This window comes from Fomitopsis serialis (assembly GCF_022376445.1).
Source record: "Fomitopsis serialis strain Sig1Antser10 chromosome Unknown B0H18scaffold_275, whole genome shotgun sequence".
NCBI classification, from domain to species: domain Eukaryota; kingdom Fungi; phylum Basidiomycota; class Agaricomycetes; order Polyporales; family Fomitopsidaceae; genus Fomitopsis; species Fomitopsis serialis.
The window spans coordinates 1-15,673 of NW_025955235.1; the positions used below are offsets into that span (position 1 = coordinate 1).

The following is a 15,673-nucleotide window of genomic DNA, read 5'->3' on the forward strand; positions in this document are numbered from 1 at the left end:
GCTTGGACACAAGCACGCGGAGAATATAACACGCAATTGGCTGCACATAAAGCTGCACAACGTGCACATGGGGCTGCGAAGGTAGAAAAAGGAACCCTGGCTAAGGCACCGGGTCCCCGCCCGTCGAGTCAAAGCAAAAAATGGGTTGCGCCGGATTCCCGCAAGCCTCACAGTAGGACCTGGACTGCGCATAAGCCGTAGCACGGGTAATTGTCATTAGTAGGACGAAGGCGGGCCGTCTGAGGGTCCGTCTAGTTACGCTGGCAGGATATTCTAGCAGTCCACGAATAATGTGATGGTACACACCGTCGCTTAGAATGATCTGCTAGCCCGCAGAATACAACGAGGTCTGTGAGCAGTGTCTCTTGAGTCAACCAGAACCAGCACCGCGAGTCAGAAGCCCTTCCTTACCTGGCGATGCTTGTCCTTGCCTGTCTCATCTGCCGAACGAGACTCGTGTCGTCGTCCGTGCACTCTGCGACTGTCGTAGAGTTACTACTTACCTCGTTCAGCGAGATCACCTCCGATGATAGACGTGCGTTCCGCGGAAGGTTCTTGCGAGACGTCCTATGGCCGTCTATTGACTGAGTGATTTGTCTCGATGACGGGAGGGGCTGAGGCTGGCTGAGGACGACTAAGTGACTCACTGAACTGACTGAAACAAGACGTGGCGGATTACGTCAGCTACGGACAGCGTGACTGGTAGTAGTAGAACGGCTAACCAAAGACGGAGGCTTTGCGTAGACCTGCTTGCTCCGCCCATCCATACCGTCAAACCTCAAACGGAGACGTAGAAAGCTGCGTTTCTCGTGTGCGGCGCGGAAGGCGTTCAATCCTGACGCGCACACAGACGGACGACTTTCACACCTTGTCGCTCAGCGAGGCTTCCATCCGCCGCCCCACGTCAACCAAAGTCCTCGTCAAGGTTCAACGTTCACGCCCTCTCTCTCCAGGTCCGTCCCCCCCTTCAGTCTCTCTCCACCGCCCGTCGCAGAGAGGGACGTGCTCTTGAGGAGACTGCAATGCTTGCGACCTCGACGTTCTCGATGAAGACGGAATTGTATCCCGGCACGGGCTGCTGTACGCGGGCCCTGAAATATCCTATTCTTCCATACGACCAACTCTGCGGCCCTCTGACCATAAGCACCACCGCCTCGTAACTGCGCCTCGAGGAAGCCCGAGCTCTTTGTCGGCATTCGCCGGGGGGACTTTCCGACGGCCCTTGCTTGAAGACGTGACGTGCCTTGAGATGAGAGGGGCCAGGGCGGGAGACGCCGCAGCGGCCATGAGGACGATGTTGGAGAAACACGTCTTGGTCGGGAAGGCGGGGGATTGGTGACTCTGTCAGTGTCCAGTCGTGGACGAGTTCTGCGTGGATCACACGCGTTCCTGCGAGCCTCTCCGAGTCGTGGTATCATGACGTTATTCGATCTTGCACAGCTACCAAGCTGACGAGTCGAGATACTTACGTCGTGACGGCTACATTCTTTTGATCAGGATCAAGGACCTACAAAAATGCAATCATGATTCATGTCGCATATCACTAACCGCACGTAGCTATGACTGCAGGTCGTCTGGGACTCGGAAGTCGGCACCTCTGCCATGGAGTCGCCTCAACGTTCCTTCGGCTCGCAGCACCACCCAAAACATTCATAAGGACGGAACACCCGCAATGCACACCCAGCTCCAACGCAATCCTTATTCGGAGCCCATCGACAGCGAGTGTGCCGGCCGGTGAGTTACTCTGCACGCATTCCGTCAATGACTGTACTGACGATGTACCTCTCACCTGCCCGCTGTCAACGCAGCCTCACTTGATTATTGAACGACCCATACCGTGACGCACGACCACGACGTACCCGCACCCTACCTTCAGCCGCCGTCTAGCCACTGCACCTGCCCCTCCCATTCAAGATGCGCCTCTCAACCATCCTCCCTCTCGCCTCCGCGGCGATTCTCGCCTCGTCTGCCGTAGCGCGCCCCGTTTCCTACATCGCGTACGTGTTGTTCTCTGTCTGCAGCGTCAGCTTCGCCTGATGTACACCCCCTTCCGTCTGTAGCTTCCGCGACGACGCTGACCTTGCGGAGCGGGCTCTTGGCGATCTGCAGGTACTCTTCGATCGGGGTTACTTTGGCGAACAGCTATCCGTACGCACGGAAGGCCCTCCACACCCAGGAACGTTCCCCCAACGGGGTGCTCACCGTGGCATGGATGGGCTGAAAGCTCACACAGCAGAGCGCGAAGACTGGCACGAGCGCGCTAGGGCGCATGAGGCCGGACAAAAGGCGGCTAAGAAGGCGGCGAAGGCGGCTGCGAAGGCGGCTAAGAAGGGGGGTAGCCAGCCTGCCGGTGCGCAGGGGGTTAGCCAGCCTGCAAGTGCACAGGGGAGTAGCCAGCCTGCACAGGGGAGCAGTCCTCACGTCAAGAAGGTGGGTAGCCGCCCGAAGGCTCAAAGTAAGAAGTGGGTGGCACCTAAGAGGGACTGAGAAGAGGGGCCGCGCGACGAAGTAGCATGGGGATCCGTAGTTAGTAGGACGAAGGCGGCAGTCTGCAGAGGGTCAATGTATCCGCGCTGACAGGGCGATTCATGTCCTGTCCACGAATGGTATATACCGTCGCCCATTGAATGACCTGCTAGCCTGCAGACCAACGATACAGCGAGGTCTATGTGTCTCTTGAGTCAACCGGAACGAGAACCGTGAGAAGCCTACCTCACCTGGCGATACTTGCCCGCCTGCAGCGTCTCATTCGCTGAATGAGACTCGTGTCGTCCGTGTACTCTGCGAAACAGACGCAAAGCTGTTGTAGAGTCAGTACCTCATTCACCCAGATCAACGCCGTTCGAAGCCAGCAATATGATTCTGAAGTAATGCATGGCGTCACGGCGCTGTCGGGCTGCGTGAGGTAGCTGCTATCGACGAGGGCGAGGCGAGCGGACGCGCCGGGATGATGGTGAGCGCACAGCCGTGTCGTTACCCACGGAGCATCGCTGAATTTCTCGACGGGATAGACCTGGAGCGAGCAATGATCAGTGCCACTGGCGATAGATATTGGATGATATCCACGCATGTGCAGGGATGCGGCATCGGCAGCTACTGCTAACCTTAGTACGCCGTCACGATTTGACAGTTCGTGTCTGTTCTGCCGCTGACAATTAACCGTCGAGGTCTGATTCACGGCTGTACGTGCAACACATACTCGTTCCCTGTATTGACGCTGATCTCGTGTAGTGCCAAGCTATGGCCGTTGTACACGTCGTCAACTTGATGCTAGTACTGCCTAAATGAAGCCCGCATGATCTCATAAACACTCGATATATTCAACGACGCCAACAGTTGGACACTCACCGCAGTTTGCGGCTAGTAGCGCCATCATACAACGGTCTGCCAGTGATCATCCCAATCCGAACATAGTCCTTCTCTTCGGGTTTGCGGCCGGTAGCGCCGGTCAAGACCTCGTCGAGGATGTTGTCCGTGAGTTTTGACTCAAGCGGCTATGTAATTTGATAGGCGGCTGGTGTTTAGGAACATATTTCTGCCAGGATAGTACGCGCTCAGTGCGGAAGGGGAACCATGGTGGATGAGAATCAACCCCTGGGTGGCGGGTCGTGAAACTGCCACGCGTGGCCTCTAGAGTCTCGACAACGTGCCAGAACGGAAGGACTGCGGCGTAGCTAGTCGAAGCGCGGACAACTATCAGACAGTAGCATTCATAGATGGTATCTCTCAGTAAACATGAGCAAGACAACGAGGCAAGAGGTACACCCCGTTAGAATCTCCCTTGAGGCCCTCGTTGACCACACGAGCCCCCTCGTCCACCGCCCGGATCGAGGACGAGTTGTGTGGTTTGGCCCGGCAGACGCATCAACCTACTAGTGCTCCCCTCAAGACGATACTAGGCGAATTCGGCATGTCGCGCCTGGCGGGACAAGCGACAGTGAGCGGGCATATGTAGACGTGAAATAGAATATCCACCCCGCCGACGAAGCCGATCACGCTGACCGTCCCGCCATATCGCATGCTCGCGAGCGACTTGTTGCTCGTGCCCGCCCCGATGACGTGGTCCACGCCTCGCCCGCCCATCTACCGGAGTCAGCCCACCTACGTACCCATGCCTAGCGATCACTCACGATCCACGGAACCTCCATTACCCAGTCGGGAGTCTTCTCGCGCCGAGCTTCTTCGCAACGCCTAGCTTATTGTCGGAGGACGAAGTCGCGATGACGGTCGCGCCGCTCGCGACGGCGATCTGGAGGCCGAAGATGGACACGCCGCCGGTGCCAAGGACGAGGACGGTGTCGCCGCCCGAGAGCGCGTTGTATGCGGTCACTGCGGCGCACCTGTGTGTAGTGTTGGCGCGCATGTAAAACAGACCGAGAGCGAGCCCGTATCGAGTCCGCACAAACAAGGCATGTCGCCTAGGGTAGCGTATGAAAGGGGCCTGTTTTAAACATGTAATTACTTTACATGTATTATACTGGTTAAATACGACTAACTTACAGGGTCCCCGGGTGTACATGTAAGAAAGTTTTCAGACCAACGGTCACATGATGAGATTTCGCGCGGCGGCGCCGCGCGACCGCATTGGGTCGTCGCGCGACGCGCGCCCGACAATCCGGCGCCTGGCTGCAGTGTCGTGTACTGTCTGACCTGGCCGACTAGTAGTACAGATACTCGTATATCGTAGACTCTGTTCATATCCAAACATAGTGAACTTTTATTTTATTTGACCTGAGTATATTAGTCTCGGAACTTCCGTCCAACTTGGTGCCCTACCGTGACACCGCTGGAGCAGTGACTCCAAGTTCAAGTTGCCAATTGTACTATTATGCGGATACATGGTAACACATTGGCAATGGAGCTGGGTTAGTAAGCCATGCGAGTGTCGCAGTCACTGCCCGCCATCTCTGAAGTACTAGTACTCGACGACTTGAACCTTGTCACTCAAACGACTCCAAAAGACTCGGACCTCTGCCCATGTCGAAACCTAAGTCGCATGCTGGTGTCTTCGTCTCGCATGAATGGATACTGGCTGGCCAGCAGTTTGCAAACACACCAAGCTACGTCCGCGAAGTCCTTGCGAGCCTTCTCACAATGCCATCTGGCTTGGAGATAGCTCTTTTCGGTGTACCATCCACAACTGTCCGTGCATTCATTGCTAATGGCCAGGTACCAATACTCTCGCCCGGAAGTCCTACCCCGAGTACACAAGACTTCTTCTCTGCAGAACCTTCCACCCTTCCTACGTTCAAGGACCTGCGCGCGCTGCCTGTGCCGCCTGTGGAGATGATAGATAAGCTCTTTCGTGCTGTAGGAGAAGAGTGGCTTGCTGGAAAGGTCTCTATCCATTATGCTCACCTCATATCGACCTCGTATGCCACCAGCACTGGTGCCAACTCCCTGGTGCCCTTGTATATTCTCAGTTTCTGGCGCCGTGTGCATCGCATGCGGAGCACCTACACAACCTGGAAAACAGCCGAAACATGGTTGTTGACGTCTGGGCGTGCTCCAGGGCCACTGACCGACTCAACCCGACTCCTCTTGACACGGATACCCCATTCCGGACGCCTTGGAGCTCTTGAAGGGAAGCCGGACACGATAGCTCTCGCCTCATTTCTTTCACGAGAATGGCTCGCATCAGAACACATCGGAATGATCTGTAACATACTACGCACCGATATCGACATGGACGACCACCTTCGAGGGAGACATGCTATTTGGGATGCATACTGGACGTGGCTGCTATGGAGCAGGTATGTAGAAAGGGCACAGGTACGCAGTGCCACAGGAAAGCCTATCCCACCTCCAAAGGTCGTGCTCCCTGCTTGGTTGGTCCAATTTGGAGAGCGCCTCGCAAGTGGGGACCTTCTATCACTGAGTCTCGTTTTCAATTTGAATGGTGCCCACTGGATCGCGGTCGTCGTGGACTTCAGGGTGTGGTCTATCCTCTTCGCGGACTCGATGGGACATAGCATCCCTCCTCAGCTGCATGATCTGCTTCAATGGTGGCTCACACCGTACGCAAAACAGCAGCTCTCTGTATCGCACCTTCCATGCATGCGACAGGCGCCTGGCGACTACTTCTCGTGTGGAATCTGTGCCCCGAACGCTATTGCCCACTACTATCTGCCGGATCTCCATCCCCTCATATTGCCTGATATGGTCGACAGTGCACGGATGGTCTATTTGGAACGTATATGGAAGATCTCGCAATCCTCAGTAAGCCTTTGTGCTTGGTACCCTATCTCATTGAATGCAAGACTCACGAGAGTTACTAACTGCTTAGCCCGTGGAAGCCGCGACATCAACACCCGACTTCACTGATAGTGACCTCGGTGGCGCCCTGCAGATTGATCAGGACATCACCATCATTGATACGTCTATCGACATACCTATCCTGTCCAAGCCCAAGTGTGACAGTGCAGCCATCGCATGCGAGACCCCAAAGGTGCCAGGAAAGCCGATGAAGCGAAAACGGCGTCCGATCGTGTAACGGATATTCCCGTTACAGTATATCTTACATTACATATTTGTCCTTGTTTGCTCCAGGACTCGTATGGCGCGCCGGCGCACCTACGAGTCCTCAGCCTTTTACCTCGTCACCGCCTTTGTATGCACTCTGTAGACAGTACCTCTTGAATAGAGACTGGGTGCAGCGCATACGAGGCACGACGAGTAAGGCGACTTACACTTTTTTGCGCTCCAGAAAAGCTTCTATCTCTCTGGGGACTATCTACTCTAGGCAACAAACTCTCGAACCTCGAAATTCGACATCAACAAACTCTATGCTACTTTGATCATCCTCTGGCCAACTCGACAACTCGACAAGATGTCCGAGTCGACCAACACCCCGTCCGCACCTTCGCGAGGCAGCCGCGGGTCCCACAGTGGAACCCGCAGCAAGCTGAAGGCGTTGCGTGCGGAAGTCCGAGCAAAGCTCGCCGCAAGTCAAGAGCGGATCAACAAAGCCCTCGAGGAATCCAAGCAACTCGAGGCCGAACTGCTGGCAACGGTCGACGCCGCTCTGTCCGAGGCCAGCAGCCGCAGTCGGTCTTCTCGCACGAAGACCACCCGGACTGAGTCTTCTCACCGCGAGGACTCAGCCGGAGCCCTCACAGAGCAGGCGCTGTCCGACCGTGAGGTCGAACAGGCACCGCGCACTGAGCGGCTCGAGCCCAATGTCGAGCCCGCTCAAAACCGCCCGGAGACCGACTCTCCACCTGCTTCGACCCAGCCGATGAAGCTCGGCACCACTCTGAGGAGTGGTGAGCGCGCCGAGCTCGAAACGTAGCCGTAGTCGAGCTCGTGCCTGGATTGAACGAGCAGCGCCAGGAGCTGACTCGTATCAGCACCCGGGAGGGCATAGGCACACAGTACTACAGTAGTACTGTGTGCAGTGGGAACGAGCCCACGCGTGTAGATACGCTCGTCGCGTGTTCAGAGATGAGCCGCGACACAAAATATATATATTCGTTGTCGAACGCCGTGCGCGCCACGACGAGCAGCCTGCTCGACGCGACGCGCGACGCGCTCAACGCTACAGGCGTCGAGCGCCACGAGTCTGTGGTGAGCGCCCCGAGTTCTAGCGCCCACCGCACTACGCTCGACCGCCACCACCGACCCCTCGTACTCGCCTCCTCCCACTCTCTGGGCAGCCACCTCGAGCGCCCGTCTGGCGAACCAGACGCGCGCGCCGCCCCGACGCGAGTGCGAACTCGCGTTCGCGAATGGCTGGCTGACTTACCGCCAGTCCAGTCAGGGGCGACCGACGACCTGGTACCTCCCGGTACCAGATCGCCAATTCCTCCCTCACCGGCTCCTCAACTCTCCCTTCTGGTCCCGCGCCTCGACTTGGGAGGTCCCCTCTTCGAGTCCGATGACTCTGGCGACCGTCACAGCGGCTCTGGCGACACGCAACCCAGCCGCATGACCCAGGACTTGAACGACGCGCGTTCAAGTCCAACGCCGAGCCGCAAGACTGAGCGGACCATGGACAACGCGGAGCAAGGAGAGTGGAAGGAGGACAGGGGGCAGAGGAGTAGCGAGGTTGAGGAAGGAACACAGGGACAGAGGGAGGAAGGGTGCGGGGCGAGCAGGATGCACGAGCACGAAGGCTCGACAACCACAGGCACGTACTCACCGTACGTCCCTGCATCGCCGCCTCCGCTTCCAGTGCCCGCGCCAGCACGCGTAACGACGGACGAGAGGTTCGTCGTGCGTCCTATTGACCACGAAGACGGCACTTCCGCCTCCAGGTACGACTGCGAAGTCGTACCGGATGTTTCGCGGGATAGCACGTCTGTGCTACGGGACGACCTCGCGGTCGTACCCTCCAATCTCCGAGGCAGTACGCCCAGGATACGGGACGACCTCGTGGTCGTACCGTCCATCTCGCAAAGCGACACGGCGGACGCGCAGCAGTGCACGTCCGACGTGTCCCATTCATCCATCACCGACCGATGGATAGCAAGTACGCCGAGATTGATGCTCGACGTACACGCTACCGACCAGCATAAAGGGTCGAGAACTGAAGGTACGCCCCTGATGGACGTACCCACCTCGATACCTCCTACCTTGCCCGCATCCGCACCAACAAGCGTAGCGACGAACGTTCAGTTCTTCGTACGCGTTGTTGGTCATGAAGACGGTGCGTCTGCGCTACGGGACGACCCAACGGTCGTGCCTCCCATTCTGCAAGGCAGAGCGCATGCGGTAGGAGACGACCTTGCGGTTGTACCTCCTAATTCGCGAGGCAGCACGACGGACCTGCAGCGATGCATGTCCGAAGTGCTCTACTCAGCTTCGACCGTCCATTGTGCAGCGCGTACGCCTAGCCTACTGCTAGACGTACCCGGTGGCTATGACCACTGCGCGTCGACCGTCCCTGACCCGTCGTCTGGCAGGCCCATCGCTCGACCAACTGCGACGCCACACGGACTGCACGTCCTCACGGAAGTGCAGGCCCCCAGTTGCTCCGATGTAGCTGAACCTCCTGAGGTTCAGCTGGCCAGGTCGTGGGACGACCTCGACGACATCTCCAGCAGCCCCCAATCGCGCGCAGCCGACCTCCGAGAAGACTTGCACTCCCAACCGGAAGTACAAGCCCCCGGTAGTTCCAAGACAGCTGAACATCTCGCGGTTCAGCTGACAGGTCCACGATACAACCCCGACCGACTCGACGAAGCGGCGGACCTCGGCCTCGACTTCGACCTCGACCTCTCCAGCAACAGCATCCACCGCTCTCTCCGCGATCTTGGTGCCCCGACGAGCGCGCTGCCCGACGATCGCGTATTCCCGAGCAACGCGCGAGCTCGAGATCGCGACCCGACTACTGCACTACCAACAGTGCAGCAGCCGGCGCTTACGAACCCCGACCGACTAGAACGGCCTCCCGACCGTCAACCCGGCGAGAACTTCACAGTTCTCGTCGATGGCTCGCTCCTAGGGACCCCCACCCAGCTTCATACCGACCTCTCCGCGGCCCCCGATATCGTTGGCGACAATGACAGGCACCGCAAGTCGGAGGTCGCCCGCGAACTCCGAAGAGCGCGTGAAGGACCGAAGGACGGTCAGGACGGGGACGAGGGCGATGTGGGTGAGGGCGAGGAATCACGAGAGGTAGATGAGGAAGGTCAGGCAGAAGGAGGAGAGGGGGAAGGGTGCAGGGCAAGAAGAGAAGATGAGCTCGTCGAGCGGGATAGCTCGACGACAGGTACGTCTTCTTTAGACGTATCTCTTCCTCCCCTACCACCATCTCCTATCCCACTACCACCACCTGTGACGACCACGACTACCAACACGGTTGTCGTGGCAGTTACCACGTACGATGGTGGTACGGATGGCCCATGGAGCGACCTACAGGTCGCACCTGGCCTGGCAATGCATTGCGATATAGTTGGCGAGCGAGGTTGCTCGACCGACGTGCCCAACGGTTGTACAGCTCACGCGCAGACGTACTACTTCGCGAACGAAGTTTATACCGAGGAGATCGGCGATGAGTCGAAAAGCGAGTACGTTCCGCCGTCACCACCTCCTGTGCCGATACCACCACCGGTGACGACCACGACAACCACATCGGCTGTCGTGGCATTCACCATGAAGGATAGTGGTACCGCCGATTCACGAGGCGATCTACAGGTCGCGCCCAGCACGGACCAGCATCGCAATCACGACGCACAGATGGTGAGCCCTACGCTCAACGGACGCGCCGCTGATGTCACCGGCGACCATACGTTCCACTCGCGACCTCCGTCATCGGTCCCATGCACTTCACTAGGGAATGACCTCAAGGTCGTTCCCGAGAGTGCATATCGCGGTGCACTCGGACTGCATGGTTGCAGTACCGAGGCACCCCTAACATCCGCATCCGACGCAGTACAGGCATCGACCTCGTTGGTCGATGCAAGTCATGCAGAGGATGTCACACGCAGACGCGACCCCTCCACTGCCAAGGGCGAGTACCATGAGGTACTCGCCAACTCACCCTTCCTAGTCACAGTGTCGCCGCCCTCTCACGCATCGAACACGACGGGCCCACCGATCGTCGTGAACAAATGTCAAGAGGGGATGGCGTCCGAGCCCAATTCCGTGGATTGCGAACTGTCGACCGAGACGTCTACCACAGTAGACGTACGGCAGGCCGCACCTGAGTCCGAAGGGCGACCGTCGGGACGCTACGTGCTACCGGCACGTCGCGTTCAGCAAGACCGACGTGAGCTGGCTGTATCCCTCGACAGCGAGCACCAGCCCAAGTACTGCGAAGTACCTGGAATTGGAACACCTAGCGAGAACGAATATTTGTTCTCGCGGGTGCGCAGCACGGCAGGCACCTCGAGTGAGGTGCCCGCGTCGACTAGCACGACGACGACGACGTCGCCGCGTACCCGATCAAGGAAGCGCTTCCGGGAACTGGTCGGAACGGAGGTGGGTGAATGGCAACGTTCACCTACTACTATCCATGGCATTGGGACCGAGTCGGGGCGAGTGCAGGGGAAATCGTCAACCACTACGAAGTGGGATGCTATTCTGAGAGGGGAAGGGAGCGGGGCCTCGAGTGGCCGCCGCCTATCTCACGCTACCACCAGTACATCGCGTGAAGAGGTACTGGTCTCGGATCCTGCAGTGACACGGACGCCAAGCATCGAGCTTGACGTACGGGCCTCACGTCGAACATCAAGGCAGGTACTACCTGTACCACGAGTGTCGAGCGATCGACTCGACGTGCAGCATACTAGTGATCATCGCAGCCACGACATCACCTTGGAAGCCAGTACCTCGCGCCGCGAAGTACTGGGATTGAACCGAGTACCGACTGCACGGGGTCACCCAGTGACTGTCGATGTGAGTCAATGGCCCATGGATAAGGCGTCGCGCGAGGAGTGCTTCACACTCCTTGCAGACCAACTCGACCTCGACCTCGATGAGGCTGATTTTGCGGCGAGTGTTGGCGAGTGGGACATTTGGGCTCACTGCAAGAGGTCAGCACTTAGCTGTGGGCATGCAATCGAGGAGATGTCCCCGCGACTGGGGACATATTCTCGTGCAGCTCGTCGAGCATGGGACCACTTCCAGAGGGAGTTGGAAGTGGTTCCTCTCGAGTTCGATCCTCTGCTGGTTGCACCATTACCTATGGAGATGGTGCGATATTGGGCCTACAACAAGCTGGGATGGCTTGTTGTACCACCTCGCAGTCAACCTCAGGATGACTCCGACTGGTACAACTCCTCTGATGAGGAGCCTCGTACCACAACTCGTGAGGATTACTCTGACCATGTTGAGTCAGAGTCTCTCTCCGAGTCCGAGCATCATAGCTCGTGGGATTCTTCGAATCCAGGTTCTGAGGGGGCAGACTCAGTAGTAGTCTCTGACTACTACGAGCAGTCCGAGATGGAGGATACCTACAGTTCTTCTGCACTATCTGCTGAAGACGAGGGTAACTCCGAAGATGCAGACTATTACTCGGAGTCCGAGTAGTAGTCTACATGCTGGTTGCACAACTCTGTCGAGTTGTGTATGACAATGGTGAACGGTCGTGTCTGCTCACTGACATGAAGTAGTTTGTCGCTGTCTACAGTTCAACATCATCTTTGTCTTGCCAATTGCTACCACCATTGGGTGGTTGCATGTACTATTCCTTTCTTTCCTTTTTCTCTCTGTTTCTCTGGTTATCGCTGGGACCCGTGGTCGTGTCCAGTGGGGGAGAGTGTAACGGATATTCCCGTTACAGTATATCTTACATTACATATTTGTCCTTGTTTGCTCCAGGACTCGTATGGCGCGCCGGCGCACCTACGAGTCCTCAGCCTTTTACCTCGTCACCGCCTTTGTATGCACTCTGTAGACAGTACCTCTTGAATAGAGACTGGGTGCAGCGCATACGAGGCACGACGAGTAAGGCGACTTACAGATCGGAATGGGGTTCGATGTGGGGAGCAACCTTAGTGATGAGGGTTCCGAGGTCAACCCGATGGACGTCATACTGATGGGGAAGGCGGCACCGCACCTGAAGAAGCCCGTGAAGAAGCGTCGTCGTGGGGGGAAGTCTCAGAAGAAGAAAGCGGAGAAATCTGTGGCACTACCTGCAATTGTGAGCGTATATGTCTGTGCCAATGCATGTCCACTGAAACTCACATGCTACGCAGCGATCCTTCAAGCCAAACCCTAAGGATATCCTAGGCGACACACCATCAGATGGCGACTCCGAGTCAGAGTTAGATGGGAGCAATACAAGTGGGGACTCGGACGTACCTCATGCACAAACAATAGGACGCCCTCGCAAGCCACTCCTGGACCAGCTCACACGCGAGCTGAATCAGGCGACCGATGGCAAGAAACGCTATGGTTGCATTGGTCGTGGCTGCGATCGGGCTTGGTCTGGTCGGACAAGTGGCCGAGTCCTTTCTCATGCGAGCCGGTGTCTGCACCTGTCAACAGAGTTGCGATCAAAAGCCTCGAAGGCGAGTAGGGAGAACGCCCCAAGTGCAAGGCAGGAGCAACTCGCCTTAGTGTTTGCCCAGAAGGTCGCTCCGAATGGCGGCATCACGAACATGACATTGGCGCCGGATCCCTCCACTGTAGTTGCTGCCCAAGCGGCATTGGCACCCGAGAACTCCCGGTTGGTAGCTGTCGACAGCAGACAGCCCAACCCACATGCAGCGAAGTCTGGCCAGACGACGCTCGATGTCATGGTTGGGCGGGCCGGGCGCACTTGGCTGAAGGCACAGCTTGACCCCGCGATCTTGAAGTTCATCTGCTGTAACGGTATTCCCCCATCAGTTGTCGATTCAGCGACGTGGAAGAACATGTGGGAGATAGGGAACACAAAGTACATACCTGTGTCCCGGAGTACGCTCGAGGAGACACAAATCCCACAGGAGGCAGAACATGTACGACATCTGCAAATTGAGTATCTCCGCACTCAAATCAACCTCACCATCACGTACGACGGTGGTGCGAATAAGCGCCACCAGTCGTACTATACTGTGCATGTCACGACTGCCGCGCCGAATCGCCAGGTCTTTTTTGTTGATGTCATTGACGGTTGCCGGGTGCGACATACGGCGGACTGGTTGGCACGAAGCATGCTGAAGGTTTGGTTATTGACACATACAAAGACGTAACTCACTCACACTTTTGCTTTTCAGCAAGTTGTTGATCCGATCGGTCGAAGACGCTTCAGCGCCGCTTCATCGGACAGCACTGGCAACACGAAAGCATGTCGGCGCTTTCTGTGTGCGACGGTCCCTACAATCATGAACATACCTGATCCGGTCCATCATACAAACCTTCCGATCAAGAACCTGTGCAAATTGCCGTTTTTCAAGGACGTGATTGCAACTGTACGACGCACCTTGCAATTCTTTTCTAAGTCGGACCAATCTGCTGAAGAGTTGGCGGTAATCCGTGAACGCCTCGGTATACCGCGTGGCCTTGAGAAGATAGGAAAGACCCGGTTCGCGATGATCATTCGAGCTTCGGTGGCCATGCGGCGATGCCTTCCTGCACTCCGAGATGGCTGCTCAAGTGGGAAGATCACTGTGGAGGTACGAAGATTTCAGGAACAAAAGCTTTGCTGTGCTGATCAGCAGCACGTACAGGAAACGCAGGAGTGTTTCATACGCGACTCACCATCAACGTTGGTCTTCGAGACACAGCTGAATCAGGTTCTCAGTGTCGGTCTTCCATTTGCGAAGACGATCGTCCTCCTTGAGTCGCTACAGGTGTCCCTCGCGGATTTGTTCCTTTACTGGTGCGGGATTGGTGCGTCATTGAAACAAGTGTTTGCGCAGAAGGCATCGGGTATTCCAGAGAGCGTGATGGCAGAGATCCGTGCGATCTACAATGCACGCTGGAGCGAGATGTTCGAAGACGGACCTACCGATGCACACCTGTCTGCAGTCTATCTTGACCCGAGTGAGTGGATTTGTGTTGCACTCTGCCAAAGACGGTCTAGCTAAAAGTCTTCACATCGCACGGCAGATTACCTCAAGTCTGACCTTTTCCGAGTCAGCCAATCCAAAGCTAGCTCGTCATCAAAACACGTACAGCCCACAGATCTCGCCTCGGATCCACCACGAATTCAGTCCCTTGATGTCTACAAACGTGTAGGTCACTACTTGATGGCACTGCTCCAAGCCGAAGCAGTGCATGGTGAACACCCTGTCCTGAATGTGCCGAAGAAACAGTGGAATCAGCTCGTAAAACAATTCAAGAGCCAGTTTCTTGCGTACGCACAGAATAGCTACCCATTTACCACTGTTCCGCGGCGCAATGATGGCCAGACTGCCTTGGATTGGTGGATGATCGTGCAGTCTATCCCTCACACTGAAGTCCTTGCTGTACGTCACCCTATATTCATCGAGACGGCTGATCTAATGTGACATACCGTAGGCTCTTGCGATCAAGCTGTACTCTGTCATGCCCAACTCGATGCCCGATGAACGTACAGCATCACTCTTCACGCGGCTGAATAGCCCAGTACGAAACCGGATGACCCTGCAAGCGATGGTGTCAGTGTCGCAAATCCGACAACACAACCTTACAACAAAGGTGATATATGTCTTATTATACATCTGCTTGATATTCATCCTAGCCTTCAGCCGCGCACGACGCCATCGATCATTCTTGCAGCCAAGAAGTTTTACGAGATCGAGAGCACTCTGCGTGAGGATACATCAATTAGCAAAAACCAAACACAATCTGCATCACAGGCAAGGGTTCCAGGGAGTGAAAGGGACCACGAAGACGAAGACATTGAAGAGCCGGATGGTCACCCAGCGTGGCTCGATGACTCGGAGAAGATCGAACATTGTGGCAGTGCCGAGACATTCGTGGTAGAGGTGTATGTGAATCTCGAGTCCTCCATTCTTCGCGACTTGCTTTCTAGCGACGGACCCGACCGATCAGACGTACAGGAGAGTAAGATGGGTGAAGACAGGGCGGAGAAGGGGGCTGGGGCTGAGCCGGGTGATAGTGCAGATGAAGGCGGTGAGGTCGATTGGGAGTTTGACAGCGACGTTTAGGGCGGCCGTGTACGGTGTAGGGTCTCTATCAGTCTATCGCAATCAATCGATGCATTGCCCTTGTCTATTCCTCCGCGCATTAAAGCCGCGATCCATGGTACATGTGTATCTGAATAGGTACTAGGCACCTGGCGCGTTTTTCAATCACGTGA

The 15,673-nt window shown here is 56.5% G+C and overlaps 7 protein-coding genes across 7 annotated transcripts; 5 read left to right on the forward strand and 2 right to left on the reverse strand.

Moving 5' to 3' along the window:
• Positions 1-1,914: 1,914 nt before the first annotated feature.
• B0H18DRAFT_1127826 (uncharacterized protein) lies at positions 1,915-2,487 on the forward strand (the record flags this gene model as incomplete). Its single annotated transcript, XM_048035310.1, has 2 exons — positions 1,915-1,997; positions 2,061-2,487. The coding sequence occupies 2 exons, from the start codon at positions 1,915-1,917 to the stop codon at positions 2,485-2,487; spliced, it is 510 nt and encodes a 169-aa protein (XP_047885195.1).
• A 1,181-nt stretch (positions 2,488-3,668) lies between these two features.
• B0H18DRAFT_1057258 (uncharacterized protein) lies at positions 3,669-4,311 on the reverse strand (the record flags this gene model as incomplete). Its single annotated transcript, XM_048031064.1, has 1 exon — positions 3,669-4,311. A coding segment is annotated over exon 1 (214 nt), but the record flags the coding sequence as incomplete, so codon positions are not given.
• B0H18DRAFT_1127827 (uncharacterized protein) lies at positions 4,148-4,413 on the reverse strand (the record flags this gene model as incomplete). The annotated part of the gene is made up of 2 exons (XM_048035311.1): positions 4,148-4,329; positions 4,407-4,413. 2 exons carry the CDS (start codon positions 4,411-4,413, stop codon positions 4,148-4,150), a joined length of 189 nt encoding a protein of 62 aa, XP_047885197.1.
• Positions 4,414-4,977: 564 nt separating this feature from the next.
• B0H18DRAFT_1127828 (uncharacterized protein) lies at positions 4,978-6,493 on the forward strand (the record flags this gene model as incomplete). Its single annotated transcript, XM_048035312.1, has 2 exons — positions 4,978-6,219; positions 6,287-6,493. The coding sequence occupies 2 exons, from the start codon at positions 4,978-4,980 to the stop codon at positions 6,491-6,493; spliced, it is 1,449 nt and encodes a 482-aa protein (XP_047885198.1).
• Positions 6,494-6,829: 336 nt separating this feature from the next.
• On the forward strand, positions 6,830-7,291 carry B0H18DRAFT_1127829 (uncharacterized protein; the record flags this gene model as incomplete). Its single annotated transcript, XM_048035313.1, has 1 exon — positions 6,830-7,291. The coding sequence occupies one exon, from the start codon at positions 6,830-6,832 to the stop codon at positions 7,289-7,291; it is 462 nt and encodes a 153-aa protein (XP_047885199.1).
• Positions 7,292-11,145: 3,854 nt separating this feature from the next.
• On the forward strand, positions 11,146-11,973 carry B0H18DRAFT_1057274 (uncharacterized protein; the record flags this gene model as incomplete). Its single annotated transcript, XM_048031065.1, has 1 exon — positions 11,146-11,973. A coding segment is annotated over one exon (828 nt), but the record flags the coding sequence as incomplete, so codon positions are not given.
• Positions 11,974-12,412: 439 nt separating this feature from the next.
• On the forward strand, positions 12,413-15,521 carry B0H18DRAFT_961538 (ribonuclease H-like domain-containing protein; the record flags this gene model as incomplete). The annotated part of the gene is made up of 8 exons (XM_048043066.1): positions 12,413-12,586; positions 12,642-13,514; positions 13,644-14,042; positions 14,097-14,259; positions 14,308-14,412; positions 14,608-14,837; positions 14,890-15,008; positions 15,092-15,521. 8 exons carry the CDS (start codon positions 12,413-12,415, stop codon positions 15,519-15,521), a joined length of 2,493 nt encoding a protein of 830 aa, XP_047885201.1.
• Between the last annotated feature and the right edge of the window lie 152 nt (positions 15,522-15,673).